The sequence below is a fragment of the Cnephaeus nilssonii genome (genome assembly GCF_951640355.1).
Source record: "Cnephaeus nilssonii genome assembly, chromosome: 2".
Taxonomy (NCBI): Eukaryota; Metazoa; Chordata; class Mammalia; order Chiroptera; family Vespertilionidae; genus Cnephaeus; species Cnephaeus nilssonii.
Window position 1 is genome coordinate 22118924 of NC_137073.1, and position 19803 is coordinate 22138726.

Here is a 19803-nt window from a genome sequence, read left to right on the forward strand (position 1 = left end):
GCAGGAATACAGGGTGCTTTAGTAGGGAGAAAATCGGGACTTGGCTTAACCGGTAACCTGCCCACCTACTCCTTGCCCTATCCATTCAGTTCAGGAGGCTTGTCTTCTACTCTGCACCAGCCTGACCCTCTCCACCATCAGGCTGCTGGAATTCAGACCCCCATCAGCTCCTGGCAAGGCAGCACTGTGCCTCTCTCCTCCCAGGCCCTCCTTGTACTGATCCACAGGCTCTGCCACCAGCCAAACACACAGACTAACACATGTCACTGATCAGCTCAGAGACCTCCTGCGTTGACACAGGCATGATCAGATTCTGGCCAAGGGCGGGGGGGGGGGGGGGTGCGGGGTGTGTGTGAGTGGAGAGACCAGGTGGCAGGCTGCTGCTATCGCCCATGTGAGAGATGATGGCATCCAGGCAGGCGCACCTCCAGGCCTGGCTGACTCTCACTGCCAGCTCTGCCCTGCCATGAAGCCGACTCAGAACTGCGTTGGCCTTGGCCATTGGAACTGGCTGCCTCTGAGGACAGGAAGGGACTCCCATAGGTGGCCTCAAGACAGCTGAATGGCCAGGGATGCCTCTCTTGGCACCAGGTCATGGGACCGTGAGACTTCTTGGGATTTCTAATATTCGTCCCTTCTGTTTTGTTAACCTATCAAAGCAGGACTCTGTTTCAGATTGACTCTTAACATTTCTAAATTGACTCTTAGCATTTCTTATTTGTCTGCCTACTTCCTCTCCTGGGACTTCTGAATGCCGTGACTGTTTCAAAATAACCACCAATACAAAAATAGGCATCGTTATCCTCATTTCATAGGGGGAAACTGAGGCCCACACAAGGGAAGTGAGAGGTCCAAGTGTTACTGGTGAGATAATGAAACCTCGGTTCTTACCTTCTTAGAGGAAAGATTTCAGTCAAGAGACGAAGTGCAGCAAAGCAAGCAAGAGTTCATGGGCCACGGCAAGAACACACCTGGATGGTGAAACAAGGAAGGGCATAGAAGAAGCTACAGGAGAGCCTTGGCTGGGCTGCTTTGGCTCTCTGAGAAGTCAGAGAAAAGGGCCTTGGTCACAGCTTCAGGGGGTTAGCGCGGGAGGAGCTGCCCATTGCTCCCCTGGTTGTAAGTGCCCTGGGTCCCTTAGAGGTTAGGAGATGCACACCTGTGGGGGGAGCAAAGGGGAAAGGGAATGGCACAGCGTGCTCCCCAGAGGGAGAGAGCGCCCACTGAGTCTTCATCCTGAGGGTGTTTATCTCTTTCTTGCAGGTGGGCATCTTAGGGGAGGTCTCAGGGGAAGGTCTTAGTAGAACATCCATCAGCTTTCCAGGTGTGCTCTGTCAGGGTCGTGGTCTCCACTGATTGGTCAGAGCCAGGGCAGGGGGTCATTAGTCACTGCAGGCGGTCCTGAGGCAGCCACAGAAGCACTTGTCTGGTTTTGCTGCTTTTCTGGGCCTGGAGCTAAAACACAACTGAGGCCTAGATGTTACCTTTAGGGATAAAAAGTCTCAAGTGTCTAGACCGCATGACCAGCAATGCTAGGGGAGGAAAGATTACCGTAGGGCAGTGATGGCGAACCTATGACACGCGTGTCAGCACTGACACGCGTAGCCATTTCTGATGACACACGGCCGCTGAGGCGGCCACATGCCAAGGATGAAACATTTGCTGCTCCTGAGGATGAAACATTTGCGAAATAATGTTTTTTCCTCAAAGTGACACACTACCCGAGTTATGCTCAGTTTTTTGGCGAAGTTTGACACACCAAGCTCAAAAGGTTGCCCATCACTGCCTTAGGGGCAAGGTCCTTATTTTCCCTGTTTAGCCCATTGCCAGACACTGGGCTTTCTGCCCTGGTGACCTTCTGTACTTGGCCCATCGTCCTTGCTCTGCTGATGTCTGTCTAACTGCCTATTACACAAGGTCACATACCTGCTAGTGACAGCTCATCATGCTCCTAACCCAGTGCTCTTATTTTTTTTTTTTAATGTTTTTTATTGGTTTTTTTAGAGAGAGAGGAAGGGAGAGGGATAAAGAGATAGAAACATCGATGAGGGAGAAACATCATCGATTGCCTGCCTTCAACACAAGGGACTGAGCCCGCAACCCAGGCATGTGCCCTGACCGGGAATGGAACCCGTGGCCTCTTGGTTCCTTGGTCGATGCTCAACCACTGAGCTACACTGGCCAGGCCCAACCCAGTGCACTGTCAGTAAAAATGCATGAGGCACTTAAGTGATTGTTTCCCAAACTTCTTTCATTTCAGTACCACCCTCATGATGCCTGCCTACCACCTATACTATTATTTACTTGACGGTTTCTTTCAAACCACTCACATTTTTTATTCAACTTTATTTCCTAAGGAAAGTTTGTGTCTGTCATAAATGAAAAAGAATGCCACACAGGAGATAGGAAAACAGAGCAATGTTGTTTGATTCTAGACAAATAGTGTTGTCTACCGAAGGCTTGAGGCTGGGGACTGATCTCTGTGAAATGGGGACCTCATACATTAGGTGCTAAAGACATAGCCCCAAACTGAGACTGACTCCTTGATGCCCTCAGGAGCATGGGCAGGGACTTGAAAAGGCATTAACTTTCTCCCTGGGCGAGTCAATGCTATTTGCCACCACATCTGCATGTCACTCCAAACCAGCGGGCATATATCCCATGTTTTGGGTAGCACCCTTTTATAACTTATGTTTCAGTTTAATGTCTTGGAACAAAATGATGGGCAAACCACTCATGCTGTGCAGGAAGTTTAGGGTGATTTGGTGTAGGGGTAGTGGTGGAGGGGAGTGGGATCTAGGATATTTGGGGATCTCTAGTCCTGGCCCCATCCTGCAGAGTATGGCACATATTGGCATCTGGCACCACTGTGGTCTCCATCATTTCAGAATGTTAGTGTGTTGAAGGGCCCCCCAGCAAACAACTTTACAACCTTCTTCAGTCACCCCATTTTGTCCACAACAAGGAACTGAAATTAACCGAGCCCAGCTGGGGAGTGGCGGGAGTTGGGCTTTAAGGGAGTGTGGACAAATTAGGTGGTGTCTAGAACAGAGAGATCTGAGAGCTTGAAGCCACCTTGTAGGGGGGAGAGTTTTCTGCTGGTCCCTTGCTTGCTTGCTTTGCATGCTGGCTTAGTCTTGGCGGGCTCCTGTCCTGACCTGACTGGTGTAGGGAAACAGGCTAGAGATGAGGCTGCCTGCTCCTGAGCCGAGCATCCGAAAGCACCACTGGGCAGGCTGAGGGTGCCAGGAGGGACTGCCGGACTCACTGCGTCTCCCACACCATGCGTTGCCTGGCTCCACGCCCTGCGGGGTCCTACCTGCCGGAGCCCCAAGGTAAAAAAGTGGGTGGAGGAAGTTGAGAATGCTTCTTAATTTAGGGTGGTCCCAGCTGGGCTTGCCATCCCAAATGAACAGACACACTCTGGAGTGGGGGTCTGGGGGTAAAAGAGGGGGCCTTTGTCCAGCTATAGCTGTGGGAAGAAGTGAGGTGGTTGGCCATTTCCTTCCACTTGAGGGGCACTCAGTCAGTCCCGATGCCTGGGATGTGAGAGGGTTTTATCAGCCCTTGAAGAGTTCTGAGGGCCCACTTTCAGAGGGTGTGTTGTTGGCTCTCAGCGTCGGTGGCCTGGCTCGGCCAATCAACAGGGCCCTCTAGCTGCCAGGTAAACACTGAGGGGTGTCCTTGAAGGACGGGACTCCTGCCAGACCCCACCCCATCCTCGCGGAAACAGGGAAACCAAAGCAGGAGTCAGCCCCTTGGTATAGTTGCTGAGCCTCAGCCAGCTGGCCCTTGGTCAGACGCTGCCCTCTCCCCAGTTTCCAAGTGGTGTTTTGGGGGAGAAGTGGGAGACAGGGGACAGATGGCGAGAGACAGCGTAGTACAGACAACTTGCACCAGCTCCGAAGTCAGAGCACAGGTTTGAACCCCGGCTGCGCTGTGGGCTGGCTGCCGTGTGACACTGAACCTGTCGCCAGCCCTCTCTGAGGCCGTTTTCCTGGGCTGTAAAAGGGGAGAAGGGGAAGTGTCTTCTGACAGGACAATGGCGGGGGGATTAAAGGGTCTAGCACAGAGCCTGGCACATTGTAGGAACTGACTGTCATCATAGGAGCCCGATGTTATTGGTGTTGCCATTGTTGTGTGGTGAGAAGTGGTGGGATTCCTTTGCTCAGACACCATTGAAATGTGTGGCTTCCTCTGAACCCCAGATTATGACGAGTTTGCCAGCTCTGTTGGATGCAGCCAGAGCTTGCTGGGGAAGTTTGTTTGCTTTTTAAATTTTTTGTTTATTGATTTGAGGGGGGCGGGGGGGGGGAGGTCATTGGTTTGGTGTTCCACATATTTGCACATTCATTGGTTGGTTCTTGTAAGTTCCTGGACCAGGGACTAAACCCGCAATCCTGCCGTATCAGGTGGATGCTCTAACCAACAGAGTTATGGGCTAGTGCTGTTGGGGGAGTTTTTGAGGGGAGAGAGAGGTCACTTAGACCCACCCCCTCAGTTCCAGGTGAGGAAATCCAAGCCTGGGAAGGGAAGTGACCCCCCCACACCCCAAAGGTCTCAGGGTGGGCAGGGCAGAGGTCCAGGATTCTGGAGGAGGAAGGCAAGTCATGCGGCAGGGGGTGTGGCATTGGAAATGCCAGGTTGCTGGGCTGAACCTCCAGTGCAGGTCCCTGAGGCGTGGTTCCTCTCCCTCCCACCCCCCAAGGGCACCCAGCTTCCTGGAAGTAAAGCTCAGAGAGCAGGCTCTGGTTTACATGCCCTGCAGGGTGGTTTGCTGCCTTCACGGCGGTGAGCTAGACAGAAACCAAGGACATGAGCTCCCTGCAAGCCAGGGCGTGCAGACCGCATGCCCGTGGGCAGGCTGGCGCCCCCGCAGCAGGGGACGCCCTGGAAGCGCCCAGGGGTGTAGGGGTGCCCCGGAGGTGCTTCTGAGAAGCCACGTGGTAGACGCAGCAGGGGGAGGCTTGGATGCCTGTTGACTCCCCAGTCTGGCCCAAGCCTCTCGGAGCAGAATGAAAATGAAAGAGAAAAGGGGCTGCTGCCGGGGGTGGAGGCAGGGTGGCCAGGTGACTGGCCATCCCAGGCTCACAATAGCCCCGGAGCTGTCGGAGGGAGAGGCCGCCAGCAGCGCGGCACCGCGCGGGAGTCCAGGGAACAGCGGTAGGTGAGCGAGGTCCCGTCTGCAGCCCCTAAAGTCGGGCTGGGAATCGAGACTCAGACGGGCAGCGACTTGCCAGAGGTCACACAGCAAGGCTGGGAGCAGGGGAAGAGGATGGGCAGGATGTAGACCTGGGAAACTCGTGGTTTCCAGCATCCATTGAAGGACCCGGAGCTGGGAACCAGCGCTGGGCTGCAGCGCCCCAAACGCTGGGGCCGAGGGAGGCGGCAGGGAGAGCCAGGTGGGAGGGAGTGTCCGCAGAGGGACTGGGACGCGGCGCAGATAACAGGTGGTGGGGTCAGCCCTAGGCTGACCGACTGCGCCTCCTAGAGTCTGTAGAGGCGCGCAGGTGAGTGCAGAGGACGCAAGCTCTTCCGCCGTGGGGGCCCTTGAAAAGGGGGCGTGGGGCTCAGTTTCCCTGTTGGATCATATCCCTGCTCAGACTCTGGAGTCTGGGAACGGCCCTCCTGGTGGGATCCCCTGCAGGCAGCCCGAACTTGAGGAACTTTAGCTAGCCGCTGGAGAAATCCGCTCCTCTCTGAGGACACTGGGAGGCGGGGTCTTTTCTGGGATGTCTTTGAAGGTTAGTATCTCTGCCTCACTTTGGGGTCCTGAGCCCCTGGAAAGGGGGCGTGCGTTCTCTAGGGCCCCAGAATGCTGGAATTGGAGCCACCATGTCTAGCTCTGTCTGGGGGCCCCTTAACAACGCAGTTCTCTGAGTCCCGCGCCCCCTCTCTCCACCTGATACAGGGGAGGGGATACAGCCCAGAAGGCCACAGCACCCCGCTTCCAGTGGCAGCCAGGGGTTCCTTACTTGGGCAGAAAGTCTTCCATCTGTGCACTGCTCCCTTCCCCCACCCAAGGAACTACTTCAGGTCAACCAGAAGGTTAAGAAAATCAGTGCTTCTTGTTCTAGCAGCGGTGGGGAACCTTTTTTTTCGGCCAAAGGCCATTTGGATATTTATAATGTCACTATCAACTTAAAAATTATCCTGCTATATTTGGTCAAACCTTTAATTAACTCACCCCTAGTTCCTTGGCAGGCTGTATAGTGTGCAGGTTCCAAGGCCCTGCCCCTAAACCCCATTGGCTAGGCCAGGGGTGGGCCTCCTAGTGGCAGGTTAAACCATTTATCCCAGGCGATTCTTTTGTCAGGGGTCCAATGGTCATACACACATTGAGAGGCACAGATGTGCCCCAACCCCTGTCCTCTCTCCGTGTTACAGAAACTCTGGGAACTTCCCCAGGAGGTTTTGTCAAAGGCCGAGTGGTTGGTAGAGTCAGGATTTGAACTGAGGTCTTCAGAGCAGCAGGGAAGTTTCCCAAAGGCTTGGACACATGTGTGGTGAGGGGTCCAAAGACCGTTCTCCAAGAGGCATTAATTGACACTGGTTCTCATAGGGAAGGAACGGGTGCTTTTCTGATTATTTTTCATCCTCCATCTGTTTTGTGAGTAGGGGTCTTAAACAGCACTCTAACGGCTGTGTGGTACTCGGCTAAGGTTCCTTTTTAACAAACTGGTAAGGCCGCTAACATTATTTTGATAACCTTGCTTTGTTTTCAATGGCAAGTGATACTGTGGTTTTGGGTGTGTGTGTGTGTTTTTTTCATACGAAGTAGTTATAGAAAGTTTTCTTTTTCTAAAGTAATAACAAACCTGACCAATGTAACCATGTTAAATGTGCAATTTAGAGGCAGTAAGTACATTCACGATGTTGTGCAACTGTAACCACAATCCAGCTCCAGAACTTTTTCATTTTCTCCAACTTAGTCTGTCTCCATTAAACAGTAACTCCTTATTCTCCTCTCCCCACCACAGTCCCTGGCAACCACCATTTAACTTTCTGTTTCTAAGATCTTGACTATTCTAGGTGCCTCATATAAGTGGAATCATGTATTTGTTCTTTTGTGTCTGGCTTCTTTCACTTAGCATAACACTTTCAAGGTGCCTCCATGTTGTAGCCTGGGTCAGAACTTCATTCCTTTTTATGGCTGAGTGATATTGCAATGTATGGATAAACCACGTTTTGCTTATCTGTTATCTGTCATGGGTACTTGAGTTGTTTCCACCTTTTGTCTATTGTGAATAGGGCTTTTATGAACAATTCATGTATATGCCTGAGTCCTTGCCTTCGACTCTAGAAAGTTTTCTTTCTTTTTTTAAATACATATGTTTTTATTGATTTCAGAGAGGGAGGGAGAGAGAAATAGAAACATCAATGATGAGAGAGAATCATCAACCATCAATTGGCTGCCTCCTGCACGCCCCACACTGGGTATGGAGCCTGCAACCCGGGCATGCTCCCTGACCGGGAATCGAACCATGACCTCCTGATTCATAGGTTGACACTCAACCACTGAGCTATGACAGCCAGGCTAGAAAGTTTTCTTTTAAAATGAATATATTTGTTTCTTTAAAAATTAATTTACAGAAAATGCTAAAATAAATTATAGAATAGGTGGAATGAAGATATGATGAAAAATTGTAAAGGAGGCAGATGATTGGCTGAAGTTTGGGAGACTCGGGATTAGTGGAAAGACCTTGTAGCTATTGTAACAATCTAGGCTGTGGGACTGAGGGCTCCTAGATCAAGGGCAGAGCAGCTGAGGGACTTTTGAAATGAAAAATATAAGAATTGAGGAAGTGTCCAGTGGTAGCAGAAACGGAGGCTCTAGAAAGTGCCCTTGGGGAAGGAGAATCGTAGCCTTCCTGGTGTTCAAGAAAGGCCCTGCCAGGTGAGTCAATGTCTTCTTGGTGAGTGGAAATAAAGCCTCTCTTAGTGCTCACAATGTGTCAAGAAGGAGACACAAAAGGATGCTCATTCAAAAATTCAGATTCCCAGACCTCCCCCAGACCTACTGAATCAGAACTTAGTGGGGGTGAGGCCCAGGCTGCTATGTGGTTAGCAACTTTTTCAGGCAGGTTTTTTTCTTTCTTTTTTCTCTCTATTCTTTCTGGGGCAGTTTTAATTCATAGCCAAATCTGTCAACTGCTGAGCTCTGTAGACAGATCCTGGCAGGCAGGGCCAGCCTGTGATTCATCTCGGAGTCTCCAGCACCCAGCAGAGGGCTAAGCGCTGGCGTAGGTGCCATGTTAGGTAGAGCGAGGGGTCAGGACTGGAGTTGGGGGCCTGATCTGCTAATGCAGCACAGCAGCCTCATTCCCCTCCCCTCCCCAGCATCTGGCTCAGGCTCTCGTCGCCCAAAAATGTGTTGACTCCTTTTCCAGGTCATTGACTGCAGCTAGAAATGTTGGGACATGCAGAGGGAAGGCCACTGGAGGGTGGGGAGGCCAGGGAGCTGGAAGGAGGGTTACCTTCTGCACTAGCACTGCAGGCACCCCTCTGCCCCTGGCTGCAGCTCTTATAGTGTGTCTCCTCCCTTTTTATCCCAGGGCCACCAGCCTCCCCACCCCCAATAACTGTACCACTTACAGACACATGCACAAACCAAGGTGGTCTTGTTTGAGTTCTAAGATTCCCCAAGTTGTGATGAGGTGGATTCCTTCAATGGGGGTCCAGAGAGATAGGTAGCTTACCTGAGTTCTCAGAAGTGGTCTCTGTGGGGCTATCTGTGAGGTTCTTTATATAAAAATTTTGTTTTATTGATTTCAGAGAGGAAGGGAGAGGGAGAGAGAGACAGAAACATCAATGATGAGAGAATCATTGATCAGCTGCCTCCTGCACGTCCCACACTGGGGATCAAGCCCGCAACCAGGGCATGCACCCCAACTAGGAATCGAACCAGGGCCTCCTGGTTCATAGGTTGACATTCAACCACTGAACCATGCCAACTGAACCAATTGTGGGGTTCTTTATAATTTCCAGACCCCACTTGGGGAAAAACCAGAGCTGAGTTGTCTTGGGTGGAGCTCCCTGGGAAGCAAACTAGGAGATTGAGATTTGCACGTGGGAGGTTTATAGGAGAGAGGTCATGGTTGGTGGTGGAGACCTGAGGGAAAAGGCAGGTAGCAGGACTGGGCAGCGGGAGGAGTTGGGTTACAATACAGTTATAACAAAGGTCTCAGCCAATCCCAGGGGGAGTGCTGAATCTGGGACAGACTATAGGGTTATCTCACATTGAGGCAGAGACCAGATCTTTGCAGGCCACTGCCACCAATCATCACACGTGGGCTACCCCTAGAGAAGGGTGTGACTTTGGACTATTTTGAGAGAGCTTGAGCTGTGAGCTTAAACCACTTGCCCTCAGCAACTGTTGCTAATTGTGTTGATCTGAGCGACACACCATAGTATCGGCCACACAAGTGTAAATTGTCAAGTCAGAGAGTATCTGGAGGCCAAGGCCTAAACTGTCACTTGAAGTTGTGTTTTTAACTGTACCCTGGGCAGCCCCCTTGGGGGAGGGGAGGTTCAGGGCCCCCCACTCCCTTGAACCAAACAGCTCCCTCATCACCTGTTCTGAGGTTCGGGCTCCTTTCAATTTCATTTGAAAGCCACTGCTCTAAAGGGACATTCTTACTTAACAGATGAGGGCACTGGAGACCAGAGAGGGAAAGGGGCTCACCTAGTGTCACACAGCCCATTAGATGCAGAGCAGGGCTCAAATCCCAGGTCTCATGAGTCCCTATGTTGATCCCATCCTTAGCCTGTTGTAAACTCAGCCATCTCTATGGCCATGCCCGTCCACTCCCTGCCCCCTCCCTCCAACTGCCGAGAAGCCCTGTGAACAGGGCCTGGAGTCAATCATGCTTCCATTTTTGGCTTTCCTTCTCTGAGGCCCCCTTGTTCAGCGCACAGGGGCTGCGGAGCTGTGATTGAAATGCCAAGATACTTGAGGGTGCTGGAACCAGGGGAGGAGGGAAGGGGAGGGGGGTCCACTGGGATCCAATGGAACTCCATGCCCCACAGTTCCCAGACAGCTTATCCCTTAACCTCCTTTCAGTCCAAGCTGGCATCAGAGCTGGAAAGACACACCTACCATCCTAGATGCCATAACTCCCATGCTTCCTGCTCCCCCCACTTTGTGGAGTTGACCGTGTGGGTGTGCAGGGCAGTCCCCTCCAAGACCTTCTGTCGGAATAGACCCTCCTGTGCATCCTAGTTCCACTGTGGGGCAGAACAGAGTATAATCCTGCCTCTTTCTGCCCCAATCACCCACCATTCCAAGCCATCATCTTTCTAGCAGGTCAGAGACAGAAGGGACCTTAGAGGGTCTCTAAGACAAGGGTTGCAAAGCCAAATGCCTGAAGGACCATAATAGTGCAAAATGGGGTCAGGCAGAAGGCAATAGGGAGTACTGGGAACTTTGGCAACAATCGTGCACACTATATGGAGACGTTGCAAGGTCTAAGATACCCATATACATACTCAAATTGCCTTGGGAGATAAAATACCTAGGCCTATGGGCCTGACTCAACCCTCATTTTTGAGTCATATTTCAAGTCAAGCCCCCTATGGCATAAGAGCCTGCAGTTAGAGTGGAGTGCCAGAGCTAACCAACAGCAGTGTTTCCAGACCTCTCTTGACACAGAGCTTGTCTGGCCTGCTGTCCCCTAGTACATGCTCACACACATGCACACACTTGCATGCACACACCTCTTCTGATCTCCCTGCCTGGAAGAGAAGAGACCAGAACCTCCAGCCCCATAATTCCCTCAGCGTTGCCACATACCTCAGTTTCCCTTCTGTCTCTTGTGACTTCCTCAAGTTCCTCTAGGAAGTGAAAGTCTTGAGTGAGACCAGCAGTTTTTCATTTTCCTGCGGTGCCCACGCTGGGCTGGCAGCGGGCCAGAGTGCTGGGGATTTCGCCTCTGAAGGTGACCCTGCCTTCCCCTGTCCTCCTCCAAGTCCTGACCTCCTCCTCCTCCCCCCAGAACTGCAGGCTCTTGGGCCCAGATTGCCCCTCCTGGGGTAGCCTACAGGTTCTCAAGAGTGCAGGTGTTCCTTTTCCAGCATCTACAGCTGCCAGGCTCTGTTGGGGAGCCACAGAGATACCCCACCCCATGAAGCTTCCATCGTATTTGGCTTTGCTTTGTTTCTTGTAAACTTCAGGAGCCTTTCAACCTTGCTAACTGCCCACCTCACTTCATAGCACTCTATGATCTTTGGTTCACATAAGGCAACTCTCAGTTTCCCTCTTCCCTTTCTGCCACCCATTCCAGCGCATTCAATGTGCGTCCCTTTGTTTATATGTGTCCTTCCTTTTAAATTAAATTTATTGGGGTAACATTGGTTAATAACATTATAGAATTTTCAAGTGTATAATTCTATAATACATCATCTGCATACTGCATTGTAAACTCACTACCAAAAGTCTGGTCTCCTTCCATCACCATATATTTGACCCCCTTTACCTTCTTCATCCTCTTTGTATATGTTCTTGTAAAATATGTGTTGTCACTCTGCATGTCTAGAACTGGGCTACCAGAGTTCATCCTGTTTTTTTACTTTTTAACTCTGTACTGTGTTATCACAGTCCACCCGTGTTGCTCTGTGTGCATTTGGTCTGCTGCTTCTAATCACTGCACCATCCTCCATGGGTTGTGGTGGCTACTTTTTCCTGTCCCTCCCCCAGCAAGGGACGACAGGTGGCCTCCAACTCCCTGTCACCAATCATAGCACAGCAGTGTGTATCCTCAGATGTGTGTCCTTGTAGCGCTATGGGACTAGTTCTTGGAGCTGCACAGACCCAATAACTGAATTGCTGGGTTGTGGGGTCTGCACATCCTTAGATACGCTAAGTGGTCCAGGTTCTTCTCTGGGGTGGTCACACCAGCCCGCTTCCACCAACCCATTTGAAAGCACTGCCCAGCTTTCCGGGTTTTGCCAGTTGTACAGTGTCAAGTGACAACTTGCTGTTTTTACTGTGGAGCTTACATCTTAGTAGCATGTCCTGATGTATCACTATAGGCGAGTCACAGCAAACAGATGAGGTAGACACTTGATGCCAACCCAGCACAGTAGACCTCACAATCTAGAGAAGCTAGGTAACACATGTGAACTCACACAGTTAATGTGGAACTGGGGTTTGAACCCAGAGCTCACCCTCTTAACCCCTGTACTATTATGATCATATTTTGTCTCTCTTCTAAAATATTATCTGGGTCTCCACCACACCCTTCTAGGCAGGGACTATATTTTGAAACCTCTTTAAGGCCCCTGGAGACCCATGCCGGTGATTTTCTTGTAGGAAATGCTCAGTAAATCATTGTGTTACAGAAAGAAAAAAACATGCAAGAGGTTTCTTTGAGTTTATCTGGAGGACTGCAGGGTGCAAGTGTAAAGAGGAACTCATAACTCATTTGACCTGAAACCCACAAAGATGCTGATTGGGTGCTGGTTGTGGTAGATAACTATCTCTGGGAGCCTGCTTCCTATCACTGTCTGACCTCCGGAAGCAGCTTGTCATGAGGGTGCTGAGGGGGCCTTGGGGGAATAGAAAGGGGAAAGGCAATGGGAAATCTAGAATCCTAAAATGCCTTAGCTGTATGGACTCCCACACCCAGTTGGTGAAACCTGGGTTCAGAGGGGTAAAGAAATGAACTTAAGATCAAAGATAGCTCAACTGGCATGGTTCAGTGGTTGAGCATCAGCCTATGAACCAGGAAGTCTCGATTTGATTCTTGGTCGAGGTGAACGCCCGGGTTGCAGGCTCGGTCCCCATTGGGGGGTATTCAGGAGGCAGCCATAAATTATTCTCTCTCATCATTGATGTTTCTATCTATCTCTCCCTTTCTCTTCCTCTCTGAAATTAATATATATAATTTTTTTAAAAAGATCAAAAGTAGAGCTGGAACTCAAACCCATGTCTCTAGACACACAGTTCTGAGATTTTCTGTTCCTTCCTCCAGAGGAGAAGTTCATAGTCAACAAGTAGGGAAGTATCCCTTCTCATACTCTTGCACTGCAGTGCAGACTAGTGCTGAAGGTTTTGGGGGGCAACAGAGAAGCCCCTTTCTCCCTCTCAATTCCTCCTCAGACCCTCAAAGATATATGCTCTCTTTCTGGGAGGATGTTATGTTGACACAAGAAGAGCTACATAAACTGAACATCAAGTTGCTCGGGTCTGACTGAGGACATTCTGGTCACACTTGATTTCCCAGTGGGGGAGAGAGAAATGAATTTTTATTTCAGAAACCACTTTGGTGCATACACTCTTTCAAACCCTTCTTGGTGGTGGTGATGGGTGGTGGCAGCGGGCAGTGATTACACTGTTCCTATGGGGGCTGTGAGGCCTCCTTAAGCAAAACAACAGAAATCTTACCTTGACAATGTGGAGAATCAGGCAGGAATAGAAGAAAAAGGGTCCCTTAGTCAACCTCAGAGGTAACAAGTGAATTATGATAAGATAATAATCCTATCTAATAAAAGAGTAATATGCAGATTGACCATCACTCTAACACACAAGATGGCTGCCCCCATGTGGTCAAAGATCCTGCCCCCATGTGGACACAAGATGGCCACCACAAGATGGCCAGCATGGGAGGGCAGTTGGGAGGGACCAGGCCTACAAGGGAGGGCAGTTGGGGGCGATCAAGCCTGCAGGGAGGGCAGATAGGGGTGACCAAGCCGGCAGAGGAGGGAAGTTGGGGGCGACCAGGCCTGCAGGGAAGGGCAGTTGGGAGGGACCCAGGCCTGCAGGGAAGAGCAGTTGTGGGGGAACCAGGCCTGCAGGGGAGGGTAGTTAGGGGTGACCAGGCCTGTAGGGGAGGGCAGTTAGGGACAAACAGGCTGGCAGAGGAGCAGTTAGGCGTCAATCAGGCTGTCAGGGGAGTGGTTAGGGGTGATCAGTCTGGCAGGCAGAAGCGGTTAGGGGCAATCAGGAAGGCAGGCAGGCGAGCAGTTGGGAGCCAGCAGTCCTGGATTGTGAGAGGGATGTCCAATCGTGATCGGGCCTAAATGGGCAGTCGGACATCCCTCAAGGGGTCCCAGATTGGAGAGGGTGCAGGCTGGGCTGAGGGAAACACCCCACCCCGTGTACGAATTACTTGCACCGGGCCTCTAGTAATAATAATAATAATAATAATAATAATAATAATATTGCACTCATCGTGTATATGTTGAATGCTGTTCTAAGCTTCCATTCATTAAGTGCTTACTAAGTACCAGTCACCTTCCAAGGGCTCTACATGAATTAATTTACCTAACCCCTAGGAGTTACCAGTTATTATAATCCCCATTGTATAGGTGGGGAAACTGATGCTCCGAGAGGTTTAAGAAATGAACTTGCCCAGGTTGCGGTGGGTTGCCTTCTTTCTCTTTGTCAGTGTAGTTTCCTGTGTTTGACCACATTGAGTGATATTGCCCAAAGTTAGAAGCTGAGCCTGTCGATTAGTGAGGCTCAGCCTCAAACTTTGCCCTGTGAGAAAACAGAGATTGGATAATTTGACCAAAGTTATATAACGCATTCCTGGAATTGCTGGGGTCAGTCCTGGGTTGTTATCACTAAATCCAACTGCCTGGGAAAAGAGGCAGATGGCTACAAAGTAGACTCCCAACAAATAGCATGGACTGAAAGGGGGAGGCAGGCAGCAGGCAAGATTTGGGGCAGGGAAGTCTTTCCTCACCATCCTTGAGAAAATAGTAGATTTCTTGGGGCTCTCAGGCCACGTGTTGGGAGAGATGCAGCCCTTCTCCCTCCCCTGTCTCCCCGCCTCCCCGCCTCCCCGCCTCCCTGCCTTGGCCCAGGAAAAGGGCGGTAGCTTGGCCTTTCAGTTGTGCTTCCTCCAGTCATGGCTGGCTGGGCCCTGATGCAAACCTGTTGTTTGGGTTCCTGTAACCACCGCCTAACCCATTATAAACAGGCAACTCTAGCCAGGGCCCTCTGTTGGACTGGAAAGTCCATTCTCTGTGACTTCTGGGTCTGTGCTGAGATCCCCCCCTGCACCCCCCATCGGTAGTGAGAGTTGTTGAGTGAAAGGAAAAGAGCACCTGGAAGTGGTAAACTGTGTGTATTTTCTCTCAATCTTACCCTCCCACTGTCCTTCCCCACTTCAACTCTGTTTTCTTCTGGGTCAGGTGGGGGTGCTCAGAAGGCTCTCTCACATCCCTGGCCTTCAAGGCCAGCTCTTCTCTCACCTCCTCCAAGAGGCTTCCTCTGATTCCTTCCAACATGTATCTGTGTCCCATGTGGGTTGAATGGTGGCACCCAAAAGAATATCAACACATCAAATCCCTAGAACCTGAGAATGTGACCTTATTTTGGATAAGGGCCTTTGCAGATGTAATTAGGTTAAGAATCTTGAAATGAGATCATCCTGGATTATCCGGGTGGGCCCTACATCCAATGGCAAGTGTCCTTATAAGAAAAAGGCAAAAAATTTGAGACACAAAGAGGTGATGTGACCACAGAGGCAGAGATTAGAGTGGCTTGGCCAACAAGGTCACATGCCAAGGAATGCCATCAGTTCCCAGAAGCTAGAAGAGGCAAGGAAGGATTCTCCTCCAGAGCCTCCAGAGGGACCAGGGCCCTGTCAGCACCTTGATTTTGGAGTTCTGGCTTGCAGAACTGTGAGAGAAGAAGTCTGTATTGTTTTAAGGTGCTCGTTTTGTGGTGGTTTGTTGCAGTAGTAGACTACCTGAACTAGGGAGCAGGTGGGTGTATTGGAGCCACACAGGTGAGGCTTCAAATTGGCTTTAGCTGGCCAGAGCTAGCCTACCTTCCAGGGTTAGTGTTTTGTTTTGTTTTAAAAACTTGCCCTGCTGGTGTTTCTCAGTGGTTAGAGCATCAGCCTCACACCAAAGGGTCGCAGGTTAGATTCCTGGTCATGGGCATATACCTGGATTGGAGACAACCAATCAATGTCTCTCTCTCACATAGATGTCTCTCTCTCTCTCTCTCTCTCTCTCTCTCTCTCTCTCTCTCTCTCTCTCTCTCCTCCCATCTCTAAAAAAAAATAAAATCAGTAGAAAAAAATAAAAACTTTCTTGGGATATAATTCACCCATTTAAATCCAATGGTCTTTTTAGTATATTTCCACAGTTGTGCAATCCTCTGCGCAGTCAATTTTAGAACATTTTCATCATCCTCCCCAAAAGAAACCCTGTACCATTAACAGTTGCTCCCCATTTCCCCCCTCCACAACTCTACCCCAATCCTAGCCACTAATCTACTATCTGCCTCTAAAGATTTGCCTAATTGTCATATTTCATATAAATGGAATCATACGATATGTGGGCCTTTCTGTTTGACTTCTTTCACTTAGCATGATTGTTTTTAAGTTCCATCCATGTTGTAGCATATGTTAATACTTATTTCTTTTTATGGATGAATAACATTCCACTGTATGGATTTACCACATCCTGTATACCCATTCATCCATTGATAAGCATTTAAGTTGCTTCTGTTATTTTGACTGTTATGCATTGTACACAAGTTTTTGTGTGGACATGTCCAAGGTTATCCTAAAGATTAAATGAAGTAGCATCTAAGGTACTTTCTATGGCCTTTAACAAATGATAATGAAAGATCTTACAGAAAATCTGCCCCAACTGCTTCAATTTACAGATGAGAAAACTGAGGTACAGAGAGGAGCAGAGAATTGCTCAAGGTCACCCACAGCAGTAGAGCATTACAGCTAAATGTAGGTCCTTGAGTCAGTCTGCCCAGACCAAATCCTGGTTCCATTTGGATTTGGGTGACCTTATGTAAGTCACTTCATCTCTCGGAAACTTAGTTTACTAGAAGAGGCAAGGAAGGATTCTCCCCTAGAGCCATCGTATAAAATCAGGATAGTGATAATACCCGCCTCATGTGGTTATTGATGTGAGGAGTAAATGTACTAGCCTATGGATCTGGCACATAGTAGGTGCTCTCTGTCCTAGCTGTCATCATTTATGGCAGTGCAAGATGTGGAACTCGGGTCTCCTGGCTTACCAGGTGTAAGATGTCTTGACCCTACACTTCTCCGGTTTCCTCTCCTGTATCATGAGCATCTTCCTAGTTTAATTGTAAGTTTTTTGAAGGAAGGAACTATGGCTTCCTCTTCCCATGTCCTGAGCATATAAGAGGAGCTGAATGAGCTCTTTTGCACACTTTCTTTGGCTACCCCAACCCCGGCCTTTACCAAGTAACTCAGCTGGTAACTATGTTAATTCTTTGCATCTTTTCAACATCTGATAAGATGACCAAGTGTGTCTCCCTTCCAGGCAGTGGACAGTGTACCACCATGGAGTTGGGGCCTCTAGAAGGTGGGTACCTGGAGCTTCTCAACAGCAATGCCGACCCTTTGGAGCTCTACCACCTCTATGACCAGATGGACCTGGCTGGCGAGGAAGAGATCGATCTCTGCTCAGGTGCGCTCTCCTCCCTCTGGTCCCTCCCAAGCCCCTCCCCACCCTCAGCCTGCAGTGGAGACTGACAGCAACCAGCGTAAGCGCCGGCCACGGAGCTCCGGTCAGCACCGCGGACAGCTCCTGCACTGGGACCTTCTGGCTCTCGCACTGGGAACGTCTCCCAGCCCAGCCCCGCTCCTCTCTTCCGCCTCCCGCACCTGCCCTCTTCCTAGATCTCTCCTGTTTCATTCACGGGGCTTTTCCCCACAGAACCTGACACGGACACCATCAACTGCGAGCAGTTCAGCAGGCTGTTGTGTGACATAGAAGGTGATGAAGAGACCAGGGAAGCTTATGCCAATATCGGTGAGAAATACTCTGAGCCCAGAAAAAGGACAGTTAAGGGGAAAGGTTTTTTTTTCCTCTTTTGTTAATCTCCCCCATTCACCATGAGCCACAGCCCCTCTCTCACAAATCAGGGCAAGGGGGATGTGGGGCGAGGGCTAAAGAACAGACTCCAGGGCGGACTCCAAGAAGATGGAGAAGAGTGAGGGAGACTGACCCCTCCACTAATGACCCAGAGGCAAACAAAACCTCACTTTTACATCCTTTGCCTCCATTTCTCTACCTTTTTCTATTTCTTGTTCTTTCTTCCCTTTGAACAAAGCCCATACTATACATCCTTCCCTCCTATTCTCCCCAGCTCCTAAGCCAAACTACTCTAATCACAAGAAGTGTTGCATCCTTACAACAGAGGACGTAGGCATTATTAGTATCTCTATTTTACAGATAATGAAATGAAGTTCAGAGGTGAAGCAATCTACCCAAACCTGCATTAGAGATAGTTATGGGCAGGTCTAAAATTCTAACCTATGTCTTTCTCATTTCAGAGTCTTACTCTTAACCACAAAAAGGGAAGTATCTGGGGTGGGAAGGTTTGCTAAGGCATAAGCTGAGAGGCTGGATTGCAGCTTTAAAAAGAGCTAGGCTTTCAGAAAGGCGGAAGTCTGTGGAGAGGAGTTTGCTTTGTTGTTGTTTTGGGGCTGGTTGGGGTAAGGATCCCTCCTCGCCGGAGCCACCACTATCCCACACAGAGACTTTGTTGAGGTAGAAAAAGGGCAGCCTTTCTTCTGGAAGACACAGCCCCCACCTGAAAGTAAAGGAAAGTAACCGCTTGGCTATTAAAGTGCAGGCTGAGCCCTGGCCGCGTGCTCAGCTGGCTGTAGTCAGCTGGCTGTAGCGTCGTCTCATACACCAAAAGATGGCGGGTTTGATTCCTGGTCAGGGCACTTACCCAGGTTTCGGGTTGGATCCCTGGTTGGGGTGTGTGAAGGAGGCAATCAATCGATATTTCTCACATTGATGTTTCTCTCTCTCCCTTCCTCTTCCTAAAATCAATTTTAAAAAATGTAAAGTGCCGGCTGAATTTCCTGCTCCCCCCCCCCCCCATTTGCCCTCTTAGCTGGGCACCTTGTACACGGAACAACCTGCACAGCTGTTCTTAGTTGCCCTTTTTCTGGCAACCCCGGGAGCACGTCACTCAGGAGGCCTGTGCTCAGCACAAATGCGGCTGGTCTTTCCCAGGGCACAGTCCAGTGTCACGCCAGGGCAGAAGATGGAGAGGTGTCTCAAATTACAGAACCGAGAGCCTGCCTGCTTCCTTTCTTCCTGGGAATTTACTAGCAGGAAGCAGAAGTGTTTGGGGCTGAGGGCACTCACACTTCCTCACAACGGGCGGCCGTAGTAAACAACCTGGGCATCACTACGATTTGGGGGTTTCTCCCTTAGGGGCATCTACACAGGAAGTGGAACTGCCTGAGCTCCTCAAGTCTGTGGGTTTGCTCCTGGGCACGCAATCATTTGAGACATCCTGAAATATTACATTGGCTTCCATATATGTGAAAAATGGGAATAATAATCACACTTTCCCCATGGAATGGCTGGGGAGGATTGAATACTTGTATGTATGTAAAGTAGTTAGAAAAGGAATTTGCAAAGAGTACGCATTCAATAAGTATTAGGTACCACCCCACCCTTATAGTCATCATCACCATCATCATCATCATCATCATCATCATCATCATCATTTTTGCCTTTCCTCCATTCCTCAGCTCAGAAGCCTTTAATGACTCCCTATTATCTATAAAATTAAGTCCTAAATTTCTCCAACAGAAACTTCTCCTGCAGATACCTGTCTCTCAGAGTTTCCCATACATACCCCAAATATCCAGAAGGCCCCCACTCTCAACCTTTCAGGCTCTGTCCCATCTTTCAAGGCCTGGCTCCAGGATCCCTTCCTCTCGGAAGCCCTCCCTGATTGCCTCATCCCACTCTCTCCTCTGACCTCCTGCCAGGATCGTTGTCTTCCTACTGGTTCCAAACCACATTCTCCTTCGTATAATTAGCCAC

General features: G+C 49.9%; 1 protein-coding gene across 4 annotated transcripts in view; it reads left to right on the forward strand.

The window, feature by feature from the left end:
• CIITA (class II major histocompatibility complex transactivator) overlaps positions 1-19803 on the forward strand; it is a gene marked incomplete at both ends in the record, with an annotated part of 48210 nt that overhangs the window by 7688 nt on the left and 20719 nt on the right. For 3 of the 4 annotated variants that reach the window (XM_079759593.1, XM_079759594.1, XM_079759595.1), the window contains 3 exons: positions 3284-3335; positions 17269-17415; positions 17665-17760. In XM_079759593.1, the coding sequence (XP_079615719.1) occupies positions 3284-3335; positions 17269-17415; positions 17665-17760 (295 nt within the window). Of the gene's footprint in view, positions 1-3283; positions 3336-17268; positions 17416-17664; positions 17761-19803 lie in introns of those variants that run through there. The other variant, XM_079759592.1, reaches the window with a different exon arrangement.